The sequence below is a fragment of the Castor canadensis genome, chromosome 2 (genome assembly GCF_047511655.1).
Source record: "Castor canadensis chromosome 2, mCasCan1.hap1v2, whole genome shotgun sequence".
In the NCBI taxonomy this organism is placed as follows: domain Eukaryota; kingdom Metazoa; phylum Chordata; class Mammalia; order Rodentia; family Castoridae; genus Castor; species Castor canadensis.
The window spans coordinates 140349163-140368619 of NC_133387.1; the positions used below are offsets into that span (position 1 = coordinate 140349163).

General features: G+C 39.0%; 1 protein-coding gene and 1 non-coding gene across 5 annotated transcripts in view; one reads left to right on the forward strand and one right to left on the reverse strand.

The window, feature by feature from the left end:
• Window positions 1–16149, reverse strand: part of Trpm7 (transient receptor potential cation channel subfamily M member 7) — a 109128-nt gene extending 92979 nt beyond the window's left edge. The window contains exon 1 of one of the 4 annotated variants that reach the window (XR_012445457.1): window positions 1064–1945. Coding sequence is in view for 3 of the 4 variants with exons in the window: in XM_074065934.1 (XP_073922035.1) it covers window positions 1064–1069 (6 nt within the window). In the remaining variant the exon portion in view is untranslated. Of the gene's footprint in view, window positions 1–1063; window positions 5098–16015 lie in introns of those variants that run through there. The other 3 variants (XM_074065933.1, XM_074065934.1, XM_074065932.1) reach the window with 3 other exon arrangements.
• A 1856-nt stretch (window positions 16150–18005) lies between these two features.
• LOC141421136 (small nucleolar RNA SNORA51) lies at window positions 18006–18133 on the forward strand. Its single transcript, XR_012445810.1, has one exon. It is a non-coding gene; the product is annotated as a small nucleolar RNA SNORA51 (small nucleolar RNA).
• Window positions 18134–19457: the final 1324 nt, after the last annotated feature.

Sequence of the window (19457 nt, forward strand, 5' to 3'; positions counted from 1 at the left end):
GAGGGAAAAGTATTTATATAGTATATTACATATACTATATAAAAGTATAGCTTTACGGGATTACATTTATTAAAAAAAGACTGAAAATTAATGAGCTAAGAGTCCTATTGTAAAAACATATTGAAGTTGGGCATGGTGATACACCCCTGTAATTCCAGCATTTGGGAGACAAGAAGATCCTGAGTTCTAAGCCAGCTTTAATTACATTTGAGACATATCTCAAAAAAAAAAGGGAGGAGGGGCTGGCAGAGTGGTTCAACTGGTAAGACTACCTGTCTACCAAACATGAGGCCCTGAGTTCAAGCCCTTGTACCACCCCCAAAAAAACATATTTATATATGTACATATATGCATATACACACACATGCATGTATATGGCATACAAAAAGTTGTATCTATCTATACATGAAAAACTCAAAGAAAGGAAGAAATAAAAGCAAAAAATCAGTGAAATAAAAAACAAAACAATATAACTTAAATATACAATAGAAAATAACAGCCTACCATCACAGTTGTGCCAAATACTTTAAAACATGTAAAACAGACATAGTTTTCGAAAGTATAAATATTCAGGGCAAAAAATGAGCACACACACAGAGAGAAGGCGAAAGACGGACAGAGATACACTGGCAACATTAGGTTGTTAAAGAGTTTGCAAGAACTTTTCATACTATCCTTGAAACCTTTCTGCAAATCTGAAATTACTTCAAATTAGATGTTTTTAAGTTAAGTTTTATACCTTTACTTGAATCCCCAGACCCTGTATACTGCTACTGATGAATCACAGGATATGAGGTATTATTACGTACTGAGTTTAGGAGAAAGTCTGTAATACTGAGTAGATTAAAGGTTTTAGGGCCCATCCTCTTTTCTAATGTATGCCATGAGCACCACACAAAGAGCTTACATTACCAAAGGAAACCTACAGAAGATGAGACATTCTGAACGAAACTGAGATAGCAAAAATGCAGATCCTTTCCTGAATTCTTCAGGCACCCTAATGATAAATCTTGGTTTCTCCCTGGTCTTCTACTTCTGTTTTCAAAATCTGGTCTTTCCTTACCTTCATTCAAAATTTCCATTTCCTTGGTAAAAGATTCTTCTTTAAATAGGTTCACTTAAGTACCATCATGCGCCAGTCATAAAAATCACAGGATGCCCTCTGCAACGTAGGGACCTTCATCAGTAAAATTTCCTATATGCTGTAGCTCATTTTGCATAGTCCTTCCAGAACCTTCTTACTCTAACTAAAATATGGTTAGCTCCTGAAGAACCTACATCTATCTCTTTAGGGTAGAGGAGGGAGGGACAGACTCTCCCCAGCCTCACTGTAATAGAAGTCATTTTACATTTAGTGTACACTCAGCAAACCCAATTCTGACTGTTATATGGTACTAATAAAAAAACCACAGTATCCTCTGGTTTCACTTTAGACGCCTGACCAAGACATCAAATGGATAGAATTTAATAGGTAACTGCTAAATGGTGCATTTTGCCGGATGCCTTATTTAAAAAAAGACACTACAGAAGCCAGGCATGGTATATTCCTGCAGTCCCAGCTAGTTAGGAGACTGAGGCAGGAGGATCACTTGAGCCCAGGAGTTCAAGGCCAGTCTGGGCAATATTGCAAAATCCTGTCTCAAAAATAAATCAATAGGACTGAAGGTATAGCTCAAGTGAGAGCACCTGCTTTGCAAGCACATGAATAAAGCCTTTAGCTCAAACCCCACAGTTCAACCAAAAAAAGAAAAAAAGAAAAATCAATTTTTAAAAAGAGCTGGAGCTTGGCTGGAGGAGTGGCTCAAGCGGTAGAGCGCCTATCTAGCAAGCACGAGGCCCTGAGTTCAAGCCCCAGTACAGCCAAAAGAAAAAAAAAAGAGCTCAAACGGTGACTCGAGTAGTGGAGCGCCTACCTAGCAAGCTCAAAGCAGAAATAAATAAATATATAAAAACAAAAATTTTAAAAACCACTCAGATTTTTAATATAGTCATGGTTTCTCATAATTCCTTCATTATACCTCTAGTGTAATTTTTTTCCCAAAACACACATGCAACTAAGGGCCCGAAAGAACACTTTTCACTTTAAACTGATGCTTCTTTCCATTTTAAAGCATGGTTGTCCTTGAAATAGGGAATCAGCAGTTTTTCTATAAACTTTTTCTACACATACAGTAAGTACTTTACATCATTCAGACCACATACTGACTCTGTCAAATACTTCATTTTGTTTTTGAATGGCAAAAACTTAAAGAACCATTCTAAGGTTGAGACCATACAAAACAAGCCCTTGGCCAGGTGTGGCAGTTTGCCAATCTACACTCACTCATTCCCACTGAGCAGTTTCAATCTGTAAGTTTGTGTCAAGGCCTTCTGACTCCAGATTCTCCTGTGTCGTCTCATGGGCACTGATGTCCCTTCTATTCATTTCTAAATCTACAGCAGAGGGAAAAGGGTGGGGCTAAAAAGTTTAGTGGTACAATGACTAATTGTTTTTTTGCTGTAGGAATTTTAATAAAAGCATTTTAATAAGCATATATGAATGTAATTCTCAAACCTAAATATAAGTCAGCAAAATCTAGTGTTTGCATATATGTAGCTTTTATCTATAAGTAATGGTCTTTTCTAATTATCTCAACTCCTAAGCAGCTTTTTACTCATTCTTAGTATTCATTTTTTAATGAAATATAACTTACCCAAATAGGCATGTTTTCTGAGATTTATTGCAACCTTGCTATAAATTGTTTCATTTTATCAATCTTTTAATTCTATCTCTTTACCACATCAAACCTTCAAATAGCTTTTTAAAGTATTTCATTCATTTTTAAAGTCAAAAATAAAATCACACAAGTAGTGTATAAAACATAGTTTTGAAATATGTATATTGTGGGTTTACTCATTTTCTCACAAATTACAGGACTTCTTTCTTTTTATGGCTGAGTAGTATTCCATCATGTGGACAAGTGAACACACAAATGCGGGTGGCATGCTTATGTCACATTTTCTTTACCCATCTACCCATTCACTTGGGTTGATTCCATGTCTTGGCCGTCCCTTCCCTTGCAATTGAAATGCATCCTGACAGGTGAAGTGAGTCTTCTGTAGACAGCATACCCTGCATCTTGTTTGTTTTAATCCATTTAACTATTCTATGTCTTTTGATTAGAGAATTTAATCAAACAGTAACATTCCAAGTAATCCACTGATATAAAAGGACTTACTACTGTCATTTTGTTCATCACTGTCCGGTTGTTTAGTAAATACTTTTGTTCTTTCTCTCTTACTGTCTTTGTGATTGATTTTCTTCAGTATAGCTTTGATTCTTTATTTTATCCTTATGTATCCATTAAGGGTTTTTGTTTGTATAAAAACATCTTATAGTTGTAACAGTTAAACTGGTAACAACCTAACTCTGATTGAATTGAAAACTCAAGGCTCACTCCTGCTATCCTAGCTACCGGAGGATGAGATCAGGAGGATCACAGTTTGAGGCCAGCCTGAGCAAATAGTATGTGAGTCCCCATTTCCAAAATAACCACAGCAAAATGGACTGGAGGTGTGGCTAGAGCAGAAGGCTTGCTTTGCACGTGTAAAGCCCGGAGTTCAAACTTCTATCGCACCAAAAACCAAACAAACAAAAAACTTTTTTTACTCCATCCTCCCCATTTAAAATTTTCAATGTCACAATGTACATATTTCTGTATTGTGTAGCTCTTATTATTGCTATTATTATTTTTTGTCTTTTAGGGGTTTTTTTGAGACAGGCTATGTTTCCCACACTAGCCTTAAACTCCTGACCTCATGGGATCTACCTGCCTCATCCTGCCAAGTAGCTGAGACTATAAGCATGCACCATGGTGTCTCCAGTTTTGTCTTTTATCTTTTATACTGAAGACATACATGATTTACACACACCATTACAGTATTGAGTATTCTGAATTTGACTTTGTGCTCACATATACCAGTGAGTTTTATACTTTCATACGTTTTCATGTTACTAATTAGCACCCTTTTCTTTCAGTCTAAAGAACTCCTGTTTGCATTTCCTGTGCAACAGGTCTGGTGGTAATAAACTCTCCCAGCATTTATTTGTCCAGGAAAGTCTTTCTCTCTCCTTCATTTCTGAAGGCCCAGCTTTGACAGGTGCAGTATCTGTAGCTGACAGTTTTTTTACATTTCACACTTTGAATATACCAATATATCATCCCCTCTAGTAAATCTTGGACTAAATTCAACCACAACTTTGGCAGAACTATTTGCTAAGAATCACTTAAATTGTGTCACTCCCATGCTCACAAATTATTACTTTTGTGACATCAGAGACATATAACCTTATAAGCATGTTTCATGACTATCACCTGCAGCCTTCTCTACTTTATGCACCAATTTTATTTCAAGGGTTTATTACCTCATTCGTAGAACAGCCAAATGTAAATATATTCTCTGCATACATTTTCATGTCCTTCACTTCACAAGTGAAGGTTAATGCCCTTCACTTGTTACATTAAGCATTGGCTTCATATATCCAATATTCACACACCCTCAGCTGAAAATGTAAAGCCCACCCAGTGATAAATAGGTTTTATGGGGTTTTTTTATTAATTGAGTTGCTACTCTGCCATCTATTAACCAATCCACCCTGGAAAATAAACACAAAAATTTCTGATTTTATACTCTTCTTCTTTTGCTAGGATGCACTACCAAATTACACCAAGAGGTGGCAAACTACAAACACAAGTCAAACCATTATTAAACTTACATGTTCCAGGTAATACAAAAACATGTGGACAATCACTATCCAAAATGCTGTGGCCAGCTGGGCTCTGGTGGCTCATGCCTATAATCCTAGCTACTCAGGAGGCAGAGACCAGGAAGATCTTGGTTCAAAGCCAGCCTGGGGAAAGTTCTTAAGACCCTGTCTCAAAAAACCCACAACAAATGGGCTGGTGACATGGCTCAAGGTGTAGGCCTTGAGTTCAAGCCCAGTACCACAAAAAAAAGGGAAAAATTAAAGATTCCTAGAAAAATTCCAGTTGGAGGTAACATGTGAAAATCAAATCTGTTTTGTTTACAGCTAAATACATCCTATGATTGCACATATTAAGATTAGAAAGGGGCTTCCAGATACAGAGAAGTAGGTCTACTAGGCTAACCACATAAACACAAAAGATCAAAAAGACAACTTTTTAAAGTACTGAAATTTCTGCTGGGTATTGATGGGGGGAGCGGGAGGGGGTGGAGTGGGTGGTAAGGGAGGGGGTGGGGGCAGGGGGGAGAAATGAACCAAGCCTTGTATGCACATATGAATAATAAAAGAAAAATGGAAAAAAAAAAAATAAATAAAATAAAGTACTGAAGAGCAATCAAAAGCAAACAGGAACTGGACAGAATCAATAGCTGGAATAAAAAAACAATACTGAGTGAGTTTCCTGATTTCTAAGGCTTTTTTGCCTAAAGACAGGCCCACCCATGCCTAGTGAGCAGGTGAACTACAAATAGAAGTTCCAATCTTAGAGAACCAGAATACCAAGTTCAAGGGGAGAAAAGCAGCTAGAAAGTGATGGAAAATTTTTTGCAAAGAGTCAGAAAAAAAAAAAGAGCTCTAAATGCTGCATATTAACTCTGCACAAATCTGATTAACCCATGAAGTATGTATAAATGGGGTAGACTCCAAGCAGCCAGCTAAATAAAATTAATTCAGGTATTCCTGCTGCTCAGTGTAGGAAAGTTTGGCGTTACAGTCAACTTAATCATGACTGCCTTGATCAACTTAGGTGCCACAACAAATACTACAGACTTGGTGTTTTAACTGCAACACGTTTTCTCACAGCTCTTAAGGATAAAAATTCAAGATAAAGATTCCAACAGAGTCAGCCTGGTGAGGACTATCTCTTTGGGGTGCAGATCCACATCCTCACTGTGTCCTCACAGAGTGGACTTGGAGGGAGTAGTAAGGGGGGGGGCGGTAAAGAGGGAGTTGGGGGGACTCACAGGTATCTCTTCTTTTAATACAGTTAGACAAGGGCTTCACCCATCCTCATGACTTATCAATCCCTAATTACTTCAAATGTCATCATACTGGAGGTCAGAGCTTCAATGAAATTAAATGAATTTTATGAAGTGAGAGTTACAAATATTCAACTTAAAATAACTGCTTAACAAGTGGTTTTTAATTAGCTTAATTAAAAAAAAAATACAGTTCAGGGACTATTAACAGAACCCAGAACACAGAGTTTCTACAACATAACATTCCAAATGTCCAAGATACAATCCATCTTGTCAGATATAAGAAGAAACAGAAGCCGGGTATGGTGGTACACACCTGTAAACCCAGCATTTGGGAGACTAAGGCAGGAAAATTCGAAGTTCAAAGTCAGCCTAGGCTACACAGCAAGAACTTGTCTCAAAAGCCTAAATAAGGAGCATCCTCTTGGGGACCCCCCCCAACTCTGGGGGCTCTACTATCTCAATAAACTCTCCCACTTTATACTTTAAATAAATAAATAGGGCTGACGGACTGGCACGGGTACTGAGTTCAACCCTAGTATTATTAAAAATAAGTAACAAAAGGTATCACACTTAAGACTTAGAAATTCAGAGTTAAGGGTAAAATGCATACATGCCTCAACATGACTAAGGGTGGCACAAATAATGGGAAAGACAAATAAGACTTGCTCAAAGTAAAATACTGCAATACACTGGCACTCTCTGACTTCCTCTGTCACAATCCAATTCATTTGACATTCTATCACTCTTAAGGGGCACACTCTAGAGTTCTACTCTTACTCTTTTTTTTTTTTGGTGGGACTGGGGTTTGAACTCAGTGTTTTGTGTTTGCAAAGTGGGTACTCTATTACTTGAGCCACACTCCATTCCACTTTGCTGTGGCTATTTTGGAGATGGGATCTTGCCAACGATTTATTTGCCCGGGCTGGCATCAAACCTTGATCCTCCCAGTCTCAGCATCCCAAGTAGCATGATAAACTGGTTCTACTCTATTCTTAACTGTCAACTACTTAATTAATAAAATAATTAGATATTATTGACAATTGAGATGTGAACCCTATAAGAAGGTTTTTTTAAGATACTACTGAGGATTAGGGCATTACTAGGCAAGCACAAGGCCCTGAATTCAACCCCCAGGTACTACAATAGGGAGGGGAAAAAAAATTACCATTGAAAAGAATCTGTAGAACGTCAGTCAGTAGAAAAGTTATATATATTAAAAATTTAAGAGAATCAAATTCAGACCATGAATATTTGTAAAGAGAATCCTGCTAAATCTAAACCAATTTTCTATTTCGCTTTTCTTGCTGACTTCTCAGAGAGACTGCTACCCTGACTGTCTACAGCATAATATGCCCCAGCTGTGTAGGATAAAGAGAACTCTAAGCAATTATCTCTGCCATATTGTGGTGTCCAAGGTATTAAATAAAGATGGGGCATACTGCACCTAAAAAGTAGTGAACCTCAACAAAAACACCCTAAATGGTAGTAATTTTTTCCTCAGCTGTTCTACAAGTTTTATCTAAAATAATTCATTTTAACATGCAAAATTATTAGGATAAAGAAAAGGGATTAAAAATACATTTTTTAGGACTAAAAAAAGATGGTAACTATGCTGGCAGAAAAAAAGCAAACATTTTGAATGTCTTATGCTAGTAAATAAATTTTGGCTGGACACCTAAGGTTGCTTTAAAAAAAAAATCAAATAAATATACATCCATGGGAGACGTCAAACAAAACAATGGAATAAAGTGCTTAGAAACAGAAACATTTCAGGAAACTTGGTATATGATGGAGACAGCAATATGAGTCAGGCGAGAAAATATCAATTATTACATCATTTGTATATAAGCTACAACACTAAATCCAAAAATGAGTATTAGATGGATGGATTAAAGTCAAAATATCAAATGCAAAGCTTTAAAACTTCCACAAAAATCAGGTACCAACCAGGCACTGATGGCTCACGCCTGTAATCCCAGCTACTCAGGAGGCAGAAATGAGGAGGATCATGGTTCAAGGCCAGCCCGGGCAAATAGTTCGTGAGGCCCTATCTAGAAAAAAAAAATCACAAAAAACGGCTGGTGGAATGGCTAAAGGTATAGGCCCTGAGTTCAAACCCTAGTCCACTAAAAAAAAGTCAGGTACCATGGGGGCATATCTGTAACCCCAGCTACTTGAGAGGCTGAAACAAAAGAATCTCAAGTTTCAGGCCAGCCTGGACAAATTAGCAAGACCCTGTCTCAAAAAACCTCAAATCAAATTAAATAAATAAGGCGGGGGATGAGTATACGCTTAGCATGGGCAAGGCCCTTGGCTCAATCTTTAACACCATAAACAAACTTTCACCAAAAAGAATAACTTTATGACCTTGGAATAAGAAAAATCACATAAAGAAAACACTGATAAATTACATTAGAATTTTAAAATATATATACAACAATCCAAAAATAAATTAACAAATAAATAGTCTACCACCAACAAGAGGAAAAATAAAAAGGTATAGGCCAGAGAGATACTTACTTACAGCTCACAAAATAAAAACATAAAAGATAAAAAAATACTATCTGGGAGACACAACAGAAAACTGAACAAAGGTTAGGAAAAAGCAGAGAAGGGAGGTAACCATAGCCCAAAAACCCTATAACCTGAGTATTAGTGACCAGGAACAGGCAAATTAAAACAATGAGAAATCATTCCACATCCATGACTCTGGCAAAATAAAAGAAACTAATCAACAAAGTGCTGGCAAAGGTATAATATACTTTTACAGGCACTGTAAACCGCACAACTGCTTTGGTCAACATTTTGGCAATACCTATAAAGTTGAAGACGTACTTACCCTATGACCTAGCAATTCCATTTCTAGATATACATACTAGATTGCACATAAGATGACACATATAAGCATTTTGCACCATTGTGTAAAAACAAACTGGAAAACCTAAATGCCTAATAACAGTAAAATGGACAACATATAGTAAGGTCCATAAAGAGATACACATACATAATTCCATATATATGTGTGTGTGTATATATATATATATATATATATATATATATATATATATAATTTAGTAATACAAAAACTACTATATATTACATTCTGTGTAGCAAACTACAAAAGCTTATAAAGGAACGAAAAAGACTAAACTTAATTGATAGGTATATCTGCAGAAGTGGAAAGTGTAATGGGATTTTGATGAAGTACATGGAAGAATTCAGTTTTATCAGTAATATTTTATTTCTTTTGCTTTTTTTTTTTTTTTTCCAGTGCTGGGGACCGAACTCAGGGCCTTGCACTTGCCAGGCAAGTGCTCTTCCACTGAGCTAAGTCCCCAACCCTTATTTTATTTCTTAAGCTAGGTATTTGAACTACATTATAATAGATACAATTTTATATATCCGAATTTCATAAAAAAGCAACTACCTAACAACACAAAATTATATATATATGTATGTATGTATGTATGTATATGCATGTATACATATGTACATGCATATATATATATATATATATAAGTATGTATATACACATATATATATGTGTGTGTGTTTGTGGCAATTTCACAACTAAAGCTAACAACACCAATTTACTGGTCAATGTTAAAATTTTTTTTAAAACAGCTGGATTAGTATTAGAATATCAGTGAGAATGTCAGGGCTTTAGAGCAAAGTATCTATAACTGCTTGACTCAACAGACAAGTATATATTTTGAAATGTATATTACACACACACACACACACCCCCCAATTGCTGCACCTAAGGTCAATACAAGAAAATGATCACCTGCCTTTTACAGACAGAGAAGGTAACAGCAATGCTCATAGAAGACTGTGACTTTATTATGTATACATTAGGACATTTTCTACTAGAAAAGTTGGACTTTGTATTGTTTGTGAGTAAACCATATTAACACTGTCTACCCCTTAGTAATATGACAATGTTGATACATTAGTGACAAGTTTCTGCAGTGCCTTTTTTTTTTTTTTGGTGGGACGGGTTTGAACCCAGGGCTTCACACTTGCAAAGCAGCTGCTCTACTGCTTGAGTCACATCCCCAGTTTATTTTGCTCTGGTTATTTTAGAGACGAGGGTCTTGTGAAATATTTGCCTGAGGTGGCTTTAACCCAAGATCCTCCCAATCTCAGTCTTCCAAGTATCTAGTATTATAGGTGTGAACCTCTGGTACCCGGTTTCTGCATTTTTTAAAGAAGAACTTTACTCTCAGCTAGGCAGAAGTGGCTCACGCCTACAATCCTAGTTACTTAGGAAGCAAAGATCAGGACAATCAAGGTTTGAAACCACCTTAGGGAAACAGTGCTCAAGATCCTATCTAGAAAATAACAAACACAAAAAGGGCTGATGGAGTGGCTCAAATGGGAGAGCACTTGCTGAGCAAGCATGAAGCTCTGAGTTCAAACCCCAAAACTACAAAAAAAAAAAAAAAAGAATTTTACTCTCACAGAAATCTATTTAGTTAATGACTTTTCTATTCTACTTAAGGACCCCTGACAGTACTAAGTCTATACTTGATCAAAGTAAAATGTATGTAACTGACTTGTCCTATGGTTAATCCATAGAAATCTAGCCATAAAAGAATTCTACTAAGTTTCAACTATATTGCAAGAAAATATAATTTAAAAATTGAAGGTAATGCATTTTAAAATGACCTTAGTTTTTTACTTAACATTAACAACTGTCATCTGAGAACTCACAAATATACAATCCCGGAAAAATCTAGACCCACCTCCAAGTGTCTATCCTTTGGCAGATTAACACCTACTCTACCACTTATTAGCCATGTGACCTTTGGTGAGTGATCCCGCTTCTGTTTTTTTATATAAATAATGGAGAAAAAAATGTTTGGTTCATGGAGTTAAATTCTTGAGGGATTAATATACGTAATTGACATGGGTAAAGTATTTGGAAGAATAGCTACATCTAAATGCTAACACTTGCTAGCTAATAATACCATAAAAATTTGTCTCAAGCCTAAAACACACTTTTCTTATGACAAGAATACCTTCTGTGTATTGGGAATGGTAAATTATATTCTTAAAGATTAAGAAGACTACTGATTCACATACCGAAAGGTAATTTAAAGCCCTTTTTTCTTGCCTAAGACTGTTTCTCCAGTCTCCTTCTTAAAATAACAGTCTGCTTCTCAGATCTTTCCTTCTATCATTCTTAGCATACTACAATTTGTCAGAGGAAAGTACATAACTGAGCCTGTTAAATTTCACTTTTTAATCAGTGAACTCTGGTTTCCATGTTGCTAGATTCCTGATATGGCTTAGCTCAAGAGGTTTTTTCTTACTTTCCATGAGTAGCTGTGCTTCCAAAGGGTAAGGTTTCCAGAAGTCTGCAAGTTGGACAGTTGAACAGTGTTAGGTTGTTAGCGTGTTTACATGATAGTAGCAGGGACAAAGAGTGTAGACTTTAATCCTAGCATTGCTCCTGAGGTCAAGTGGAGGAAAACTCATCACCTGCTTTAACAGTCAGAGAAGATAAGTGATGCTCAGAAAAGACTGACTTGTCTCCCACCATACCACCCTGAATGCTCCTGATCTCATCTGGTCTCAGAAGCTAAGCAGGGTCAGGGCTGGTTAGTACTTGGATGGGAGAAAAGACTGACTTGAAGCTGGACATAGTGGTACAAGACTACAGTCTTGTTTCCTCATGAGGCTGAGGCAGGAGGATCCCTTGAGCTCAGGAGGGTGAAGCTAGCCTAGGCAAATACAGCCAGACCCTTTCTCAAAAAGAAAAAGAAAAAGCCAGGCATAGTGGTACAAGCCTGTAATCTTGAGCACTTGGGATGCAGATTTGAGGCCAGCCTGGGCTACATAGCAAGAGGCTGTCTCAAAAAAGCAAAAAGGAAGGAAAAAAAAAAAGATTGTAACCCAGCAAAGATGCTTAGGTTAATATCCAAGTCTACCAATCTCCAAGAATTGCTCACCTTCACACACCAAAATTCTTAAAAAGGATTCTAAAACTTCTAGATAGTGAGAAAACTAAGTACACTTCCCCAAAACAGACTAAACAGATCCAAAACAATTATCTAAACCCAAATGAACTGAACCAGAGTCAATAAATCTCTAAAAGTAGTAACTTCAAATCAATCATTTTTTATAAAGTACACTAAGAGGTCCAATTGTCCAAGTCAAACACTGCTTTCACATTTAAACTAATCTAACAATAATTAATTGCAAAGAATCTTCTAAAAGTGACATCACAGTAATCTAAGTTTTATTTATAGATTCATATAAATGAGACAGTTCAAATTCCCCATAAATAGTCAAATGATGCTTATATTTGAAAGTAACCTCAATTACTCTGAATTTTGCCTCTAAGTATCACAATTAAAATAGGTATTTATGGGACAGATGCCTTAAAAAAAAACAAAACAAAAAACAACTCTGTGATTTACTGATAAGCCAAAATTTCCCCAAAAAGAAAAGAGAAAGAGAAAGTATGTATTACTTCATATAAAGTATTATGTGAATAAATTAATGGAAATGTCACAACTGGAGCTACCAACATCAATCCACTGGTCTATCCTTTAACAAAAGGGGTGAGGGGGGAGTTTGAGAGTAGAATACTAGAGAGAGCATCAGAGCATTAGATCAAAATATCTATGATTGGCAGACCTCTTCAATTTTGCAACTGCATATTTCAATAAACCACTTAAAAATTTTTTGAACTCAGGGCCTCACCAAGATCTCTACCACTCAAGTCATGCCCCCAAGCCCTTTTTACTTCAGTTATCTTTCTTTTTCTTTTTTGGCAATGCTAGGGGTTGAATTTAGGGCTTTGTGCTTGCTAGATAGGTGCTCTACAGCTTGAGCTAGCAAGCATATCTCCAGCCCTTTTTGCTCTCCCTTTTTGTGGAGACAGGTCTTGCTTTTTGCCTGAGCAGGCCTGGACAGAGATGCACCTACCTATGTCTCCCATGTAGCTGAGAAGATAGGTGGGCTATCACATGGGAGACATAGGTAAGTGCATCACCAGACAAAAAAATTTTTAACATATATTTTAAATACTGCTTTCAATTATTACATTTGCACATTTTAGGCAATGAAATGATTGTTTTTATTTTATGGCTGATTATTACCAACATTTGTATACACACACAAATTAGAGATATTCTACAAAAATGACAGAGTTCTCTCTCTCCTGAGCATTTTAATTCATTCCTTCTTTCTTCTGCTAATCACTTCAGGCCCTCAACATTGGATTAATCTTATAATGGCCTCCTTATGAGTTTCTCTCTTTTCAGTTTAACCACATGCCAATGCACTCTCCATAGTGCTGCCTAACACCTCAGGAACAAAATCCAACCCCTCTGTATGATACATATTCCTTCAGAAATCTGGTGTTACCTATCTTTATAATATTGCCACCCATACCACATCATCCCATGCTCCACTACAGGAGTTTTTGTACATTCCAAACTATGTACAGTAGTTCTCAGAAAAATCTAAGGATGCCCTTCTCCTCTAAAGATCAGTTCCCTCACACTAAAAGCATCAATTCACTATCATGTCTCACTTCTACCACTGGTTCCTCTGCAAGTCTGTTCAGACTGTCCTTTCTCTCCTTGTGTATACTTGCCACAGTAACCTATGTCATGGTCATACTCTCCTTTTGTTTTTTGTATATCCATATTTCCCTTTAAGGTTATCAATTACAGTGCCTGAAATAAAGTAGATGCTAATGGTCTGTTTTATAAAATATGCATCTTCAACTGGACAACACGTAGATTTTTAATAAATTACTAGAATGTAGCTGTTAAAAGGAGACTTTTCTATGGGGCTGGAGATGAAGCTTAGTCACAGAGTGGGCAAAAAAAAAAGGACACTAACCTATCCTTGCCACCCCAGTGCTTATCACGGTACATCACCAAATAAATGACTGACTGCCAAATAAATAAAACAAAAATTTCCAATAGCCATGAGAGTTATTTTTACAAAATCTGACACTCCAGTTTTTAAACTTGTTTTTCTTGGTACTTTGTTTGACATTGTTTTTTAGTTAGCTGGCTGACTAAAGCTTTTTAAACACAGAAAAACTGTATATGGCTTCTCTTAATGTCAAAGCAAAAACTGACTACCAGAAGCAAATGCCTTAAATAACAGTTTACAATAAGAATTATACAGTGTAGATGCAATATACTTAGGTGAACTTTAGGTCAAAGTGTTAATCGAAAAGTTAAGGGAGCTGAACAAATTAAGATTCTTGAATAAATAACTCCACTTTTAGGTTATCCTAAGGCTTCACTATAACTCATTTGGAAATTGTAATGAAAATCACACAACTCAATAGCAATTAAGACTTCAGTAGTGTAAAAAAATAAAATCAGACTCTTAATTTCAAATTTTAAAGTGAGGTTGTTCTTGAAGAATCAACAGGTTTGTTAACAGCATCTCCAACCAATACTAAGTTCACACTATGTGCAAAGTTTAGTGAACTATTTATGTAGTAAGTACCTCATTGGGGGAAGACTGTCTGCTAAAGAAAAGGACACGAATGGAAAGGCAACAGAAACAGGAGAAACTTGGACCACACCTTAGTTTTTGAACTCTAGGTTTCAAAGTATGTAGACAGCAAGGCATTAAAGACTGAATTTGAGAAGGGTGCCTGAGGTAAAACTAAGAAATTACACACTTTCAATAGAAACAAAGAGTCTGTTGCTCTAATGGAACACAGGAAACAATGTATGGCTTCGAAGACGATGAAGCATCTTCATTTCCTTTTTAAAAATTTCAAATACATGAAAATATTTTTTAAATATTGAGATATGTTCAAATTTATGCTATTTACCATCTAAAAAGGAAACCTAGACTTGTCAGTGAAGAGTCAATATTAATGGCTTGCTTATCAAACCACAATGATTCAATTTCCCCTCCACAGATTCCTTTAAATTCATTTAAGTAATAATACCAAAATTTTGCGAAGGAAGAGAGACTTAAAACTCTTTTAAAAATCAGGAAAAGGGTGAGATGACGTTTTATTGACTTTACACTGCCAAAGAAGGTGGGAATTAGTGGAAGATCACTGTGTATGCAAAGTCTGACTGCACTCGTGCTACAAAATAAAACCCTAGCTTCAGTTTAGCAAGACCCTTGAAATGAGCTGCTAGAGAAAAGTTAAGCGTGCCAGACCTCAGCAGATCCCGAAGCCGATCAAGTTCAAATCCTCACCAGAAATACCTACCGTGCTCAAGTCCTTGATCTAAATGACTGTCTTTCTAAGAACTCTTCAAATTTGGTTCCTGGCCTTAACAAAAAACTCTACTCACAGCTGCAGTGCGCCTCCTCCCTCTGTCCACTCTGCACCTTTGGCTCAAACCCTTCTGTTGGGGCAAGAGATGAAACAGTACGACTTAAATACCCAGGCCCCCACAGAAGCCCCCTCCAAATCCTTAACGCTTGCTAAGGATGATTCCAAGCTAAACCTACCGTCCGTCTCTCAGCCAGATCCCTCCCTCTTTTTTTGGCTCCAAAAAGGAAAATGTACCTGTAGAGCATTGGCTTGCCAAGCAAACAAGGCACGGTTCCAAACCCGTGTCCCCGATCGTCTTTTGTCCCCTCCCAGCCCTCCCTCCCGTTCTACATTGAACTTTAACAGAGCATTTGGTTCCCTTATCTGCCAGCAACCGGCGCCAGGAGGACCGCGCTCCCTCCCGGGAGATGCGGGGTTTGGAGGCCCGGCGCAGCACTCAGCCCCGGGAGCGCGGCCAGGTGTCCCGGGCTCGCGCCGCGCCGCGTCGCCTCCGAGGCCCAGGTCCCAGCCGGCGCTTGGCGCAGGGGATTCCCGCGGCGAGCGATCGCGCCACCCATGCTACCTCCTCCCGCCGCGGTCCCCGAACCCCTGCACGCGGGTCCCGCCTGGACGACCCCGGACACCACGGGCAGTCCGGGGAGGGGGATCCTTCACCCTCGGGCAACGCGACCCACGCCTGCCACAAGGTCCTTCCCTTTCCCGCCCGGGCCTGCGTGGGTCCAGTACCATTCTCCTCACGGGGCAGACTCCGGAAGGGCAGCAACTCCACCTCCTCCTCCTCCGCGGCCTGTAGCCATCTATCGGGAAGCGTCTCTGGAGGCGGCAGCAGAGGCCGCCGGACAAGGACAGCCCAGGGAAACCTTCTCAGAACTAACTCAGCTCCGGCGCTAGCAGCAGAAGTCGAGTCTTTCATAATTGTGCGACCAACTCCGCCGGGTGACTGGCCACAGGGACGCGCCCGCGCCCGCCTCCGCCGGCGACGGGGCTGAAGACAGACCACGTGAGGGGCGCGTCGTGTGCGTGCGTCTCCTCCCGCGGTCCGGGTCACGTGAAGGGCGCGCGCTCCCTCGCTCCCTCCCTCCTCCCTGCGCGGCGCGCGCACGCGCCGGGCACGAGTACGAGCACGGGCACGCGCTGCGCTGCTCTGCCTGCCCTGGTTTCCCAGAACCGCCCGCCCGCACGCCAGCCCGCCCGCCGGTCTGGGTGTGCTGCCCAGCTCTCAGGTACCTAGCGGGTGCTGCAGGCACTTCTGCCCCCAGCTCTCCGAGTGGAAGTGGCTGAGGTTTAAGGTTCCCGGCCTCCGGCATCCGGCCTGGATTTGCGGCGTGATGTCATTGTCACCTCCCCTACCCGAGCCTGGCCTCTGCCTGCTCGCGGGGGCTAACTAGAGCTTCGGAGAGGCTAGAGGTTTTAAATCTTACTGTCTCCTCCTCCCAAATGCAAAATGAGCTTCCCTAAGTCATGCTCTTCTATTTTCCAGTGGAAATTCTTTGGGATTTGGGTGCAGGGCCATCGTGTCCTCCCAGAAATGTCATCCACAGACACGCATACATCATACACCTGCACCAAAGGTGGGATTGTTCCCTGAGCCTAACACATGTCCGTCTTTTATTTCCTTTGCTATCACCAGTCTGCGTTGGTTATTAGTTTGCTAAATGTTACTCTTCCCTGTCTTCTTAGAAGACCACAATCAGTTTAGTTTTCTTAAAACGGTTTTCATACATTGCCTTCCTGCTCCCAAGACTTGAGGAGCCCTTCAGTCCGATCCTCTGTGATCTGGTTCTGTCTTATCTCTTTAAACAGAGGTATTGAAGGAGAGCTGTGGAGTGGTTCAAGTGGTAGAGGGCCTGCCTAGCAAGACTAGTAAGGGTGAGGCCCTGAGTTCAAGCCCTAGTACCCCTGGGGGAAAAAGTATCCTCTGGATGTATTGAAGAATGGTTGGCATGACAACCTGCACATATCTTAGTGTTCAGTTTGATAATTTTTGACATATGTATTCACTCATATAATCACCATAATCAAGATAACATATTCACACTCCCAAAGTCCCAGGCACCCTTTATAATCTCTCCATCCCTTAGCACACACATCCATCACATCCCTTAGCAACTGCACTGTTGTCCCTTGGTATCCATAAGGCATTGGGCCCAGTATTCCCCACACCCTTACCAAAATCAAAGATTTCAAAAAAAAAATGGCATAGTATTTGCATATAACATATACGTATTCTCCTGTATGCTTTATCTTTAAATTATGTCTAATACCTAACAGTGCAAATGTTAAGTAAATCATTGTTAAGCTGTATTTTTAGAGAATAATGATTTTTAAAAAGGTCTGTATGTTCAGTACAGATGCAATTTTATTCCCAGGTCTTTTCTAATTTTGGTTGGTTGAATCCACAGGTGTGGAACCCATGGCTAGAGAAGGCACTGAACTGCTTTCTGTGACTGTGAATAGTTTGTACATGCTAAAGTTTGTATACTGGAATCATACAATGTGCACTTTTTTGTTGTTGTTTTAGTCTGGCTTTTTGCATAATTATAACCTCTCAAACATCATGACCTACAATTCATGGGGGGCAGGAGCTTTTTTCAACCAACCAACCATGGTTTCCCTAACAAGCTTTGACTGAGCTTGTAAACAATCTTCAGGCAATCTTTCAGGTAGTGTGTATTCCTTCCCCATCCTGCTGGCCCAGCAAGACCAGGGTTTAAAATGTCTGCTGCTGCCCACGGGCTGTGTTCTTACACTGACTGCTTAGAAAGAGGAGGCAAAGTAAACCTACCCCATATGCACCTCAGCCAGGCCCTGTGCCTGGTCTGTACTGTGAATGAGAAGACACAGGGGAAAAAAAATCCTTTAATATATGTGTCATATTAGATTGCCTGCCCTGTGGGGCAGGGATCTTGACTAATGTACATACATATTCAGTAAATGTTTATCTTCTAGATTTCAGTTAGGCCTACACATTTCCCACCTTTAGGGACTTTATAATCTAGAAGGCAGAGACAAACCAGAAAAGCAAAATACAGTGAGGTGAGTGTTTTGTTTCCCTGGAAATTTGTAACTGGCCTTTAGTACCCAGAACAAATGCTTCCCTCAGTTCGTGGATGATGTAGAAATGAAACAAGATGAGCACCTTGACTTAATCTCCAGAATTTTTTAGTTTAAAGTTGGAAATGGGGAACAGGATTTATCCTTAATTGAACTAATCACAGTAAACTCCTTAACTTTCAAATGACCAGACAACCTTTGAAATTTATATATGCTGATCAGCAATCATTTTGAAGAATGAATTTATTCAATCAAAAATATGTATTGACTGCCTAAGATTATGTTAGGAACAGTTGTAGTCAGTGTTGTTAGGTGATAAATAAGATTTGTAAATTCAGTGTTTCAGAAAATGTTTATTTATTTTTGGTCTTACTCGGGTTTGAACTTGGGGCCTTACACTTGCTAGGCAAACATTCTACCACTTCAGCCATGCTTCCAGTCCTTTTTGCTTTAGTTATTTTTCAGATAGGGTCTCAGAGTTGGAATGGTATTGTTTTTTAGGATTTGTTTTTTGCTTTTGCCCAGGCAGGCCTGTCCTGAGATCCTCCAACTTATGCCTCCTGTGCAGTTAGAACTACAGGCGTGAACCACTGCACCCTGCCTAGAAAATGTTTATTAATGATTTTCTATAACACTTCTTTCCCTTAGGGACTTTATTTCCATGTGGTCAGTACCATGTCTGCTTCTCACTCTCATGAGTTACATGCTCCTTTTCTTTCCTATCCTTCCCCAATTAGTTACAACAATTCAGTTCAAGAAACATTTACTACTTTCCTGTTTAAAGCACTAGTGTTTTAGGAATAAAAAGATGAAAAGTCATGGTGTCATACCAACTTCCTTAGAGTTTTACCTCTCAGCCTAGTGCATACATTCTTGACCTCAAGGGTAGTATCATCCTCAGGTAAGTAAAAATAGTTTCTTGGCAGGGAAGGTGAAAAAACATTACTCTCTTTACATACAAGCACAGATACATGTAGTACATAAGCAACAGACACCATGCAATGGCCTTAAACCCAGGGATCTTTGTGTGGGAACTTGGTCCTCAGTAAGGCAATATTGGGAGGTAGGACTTCAAGAGAGGGGGCCCAGTGGATGGTCCTTAGGCCACTGGAGG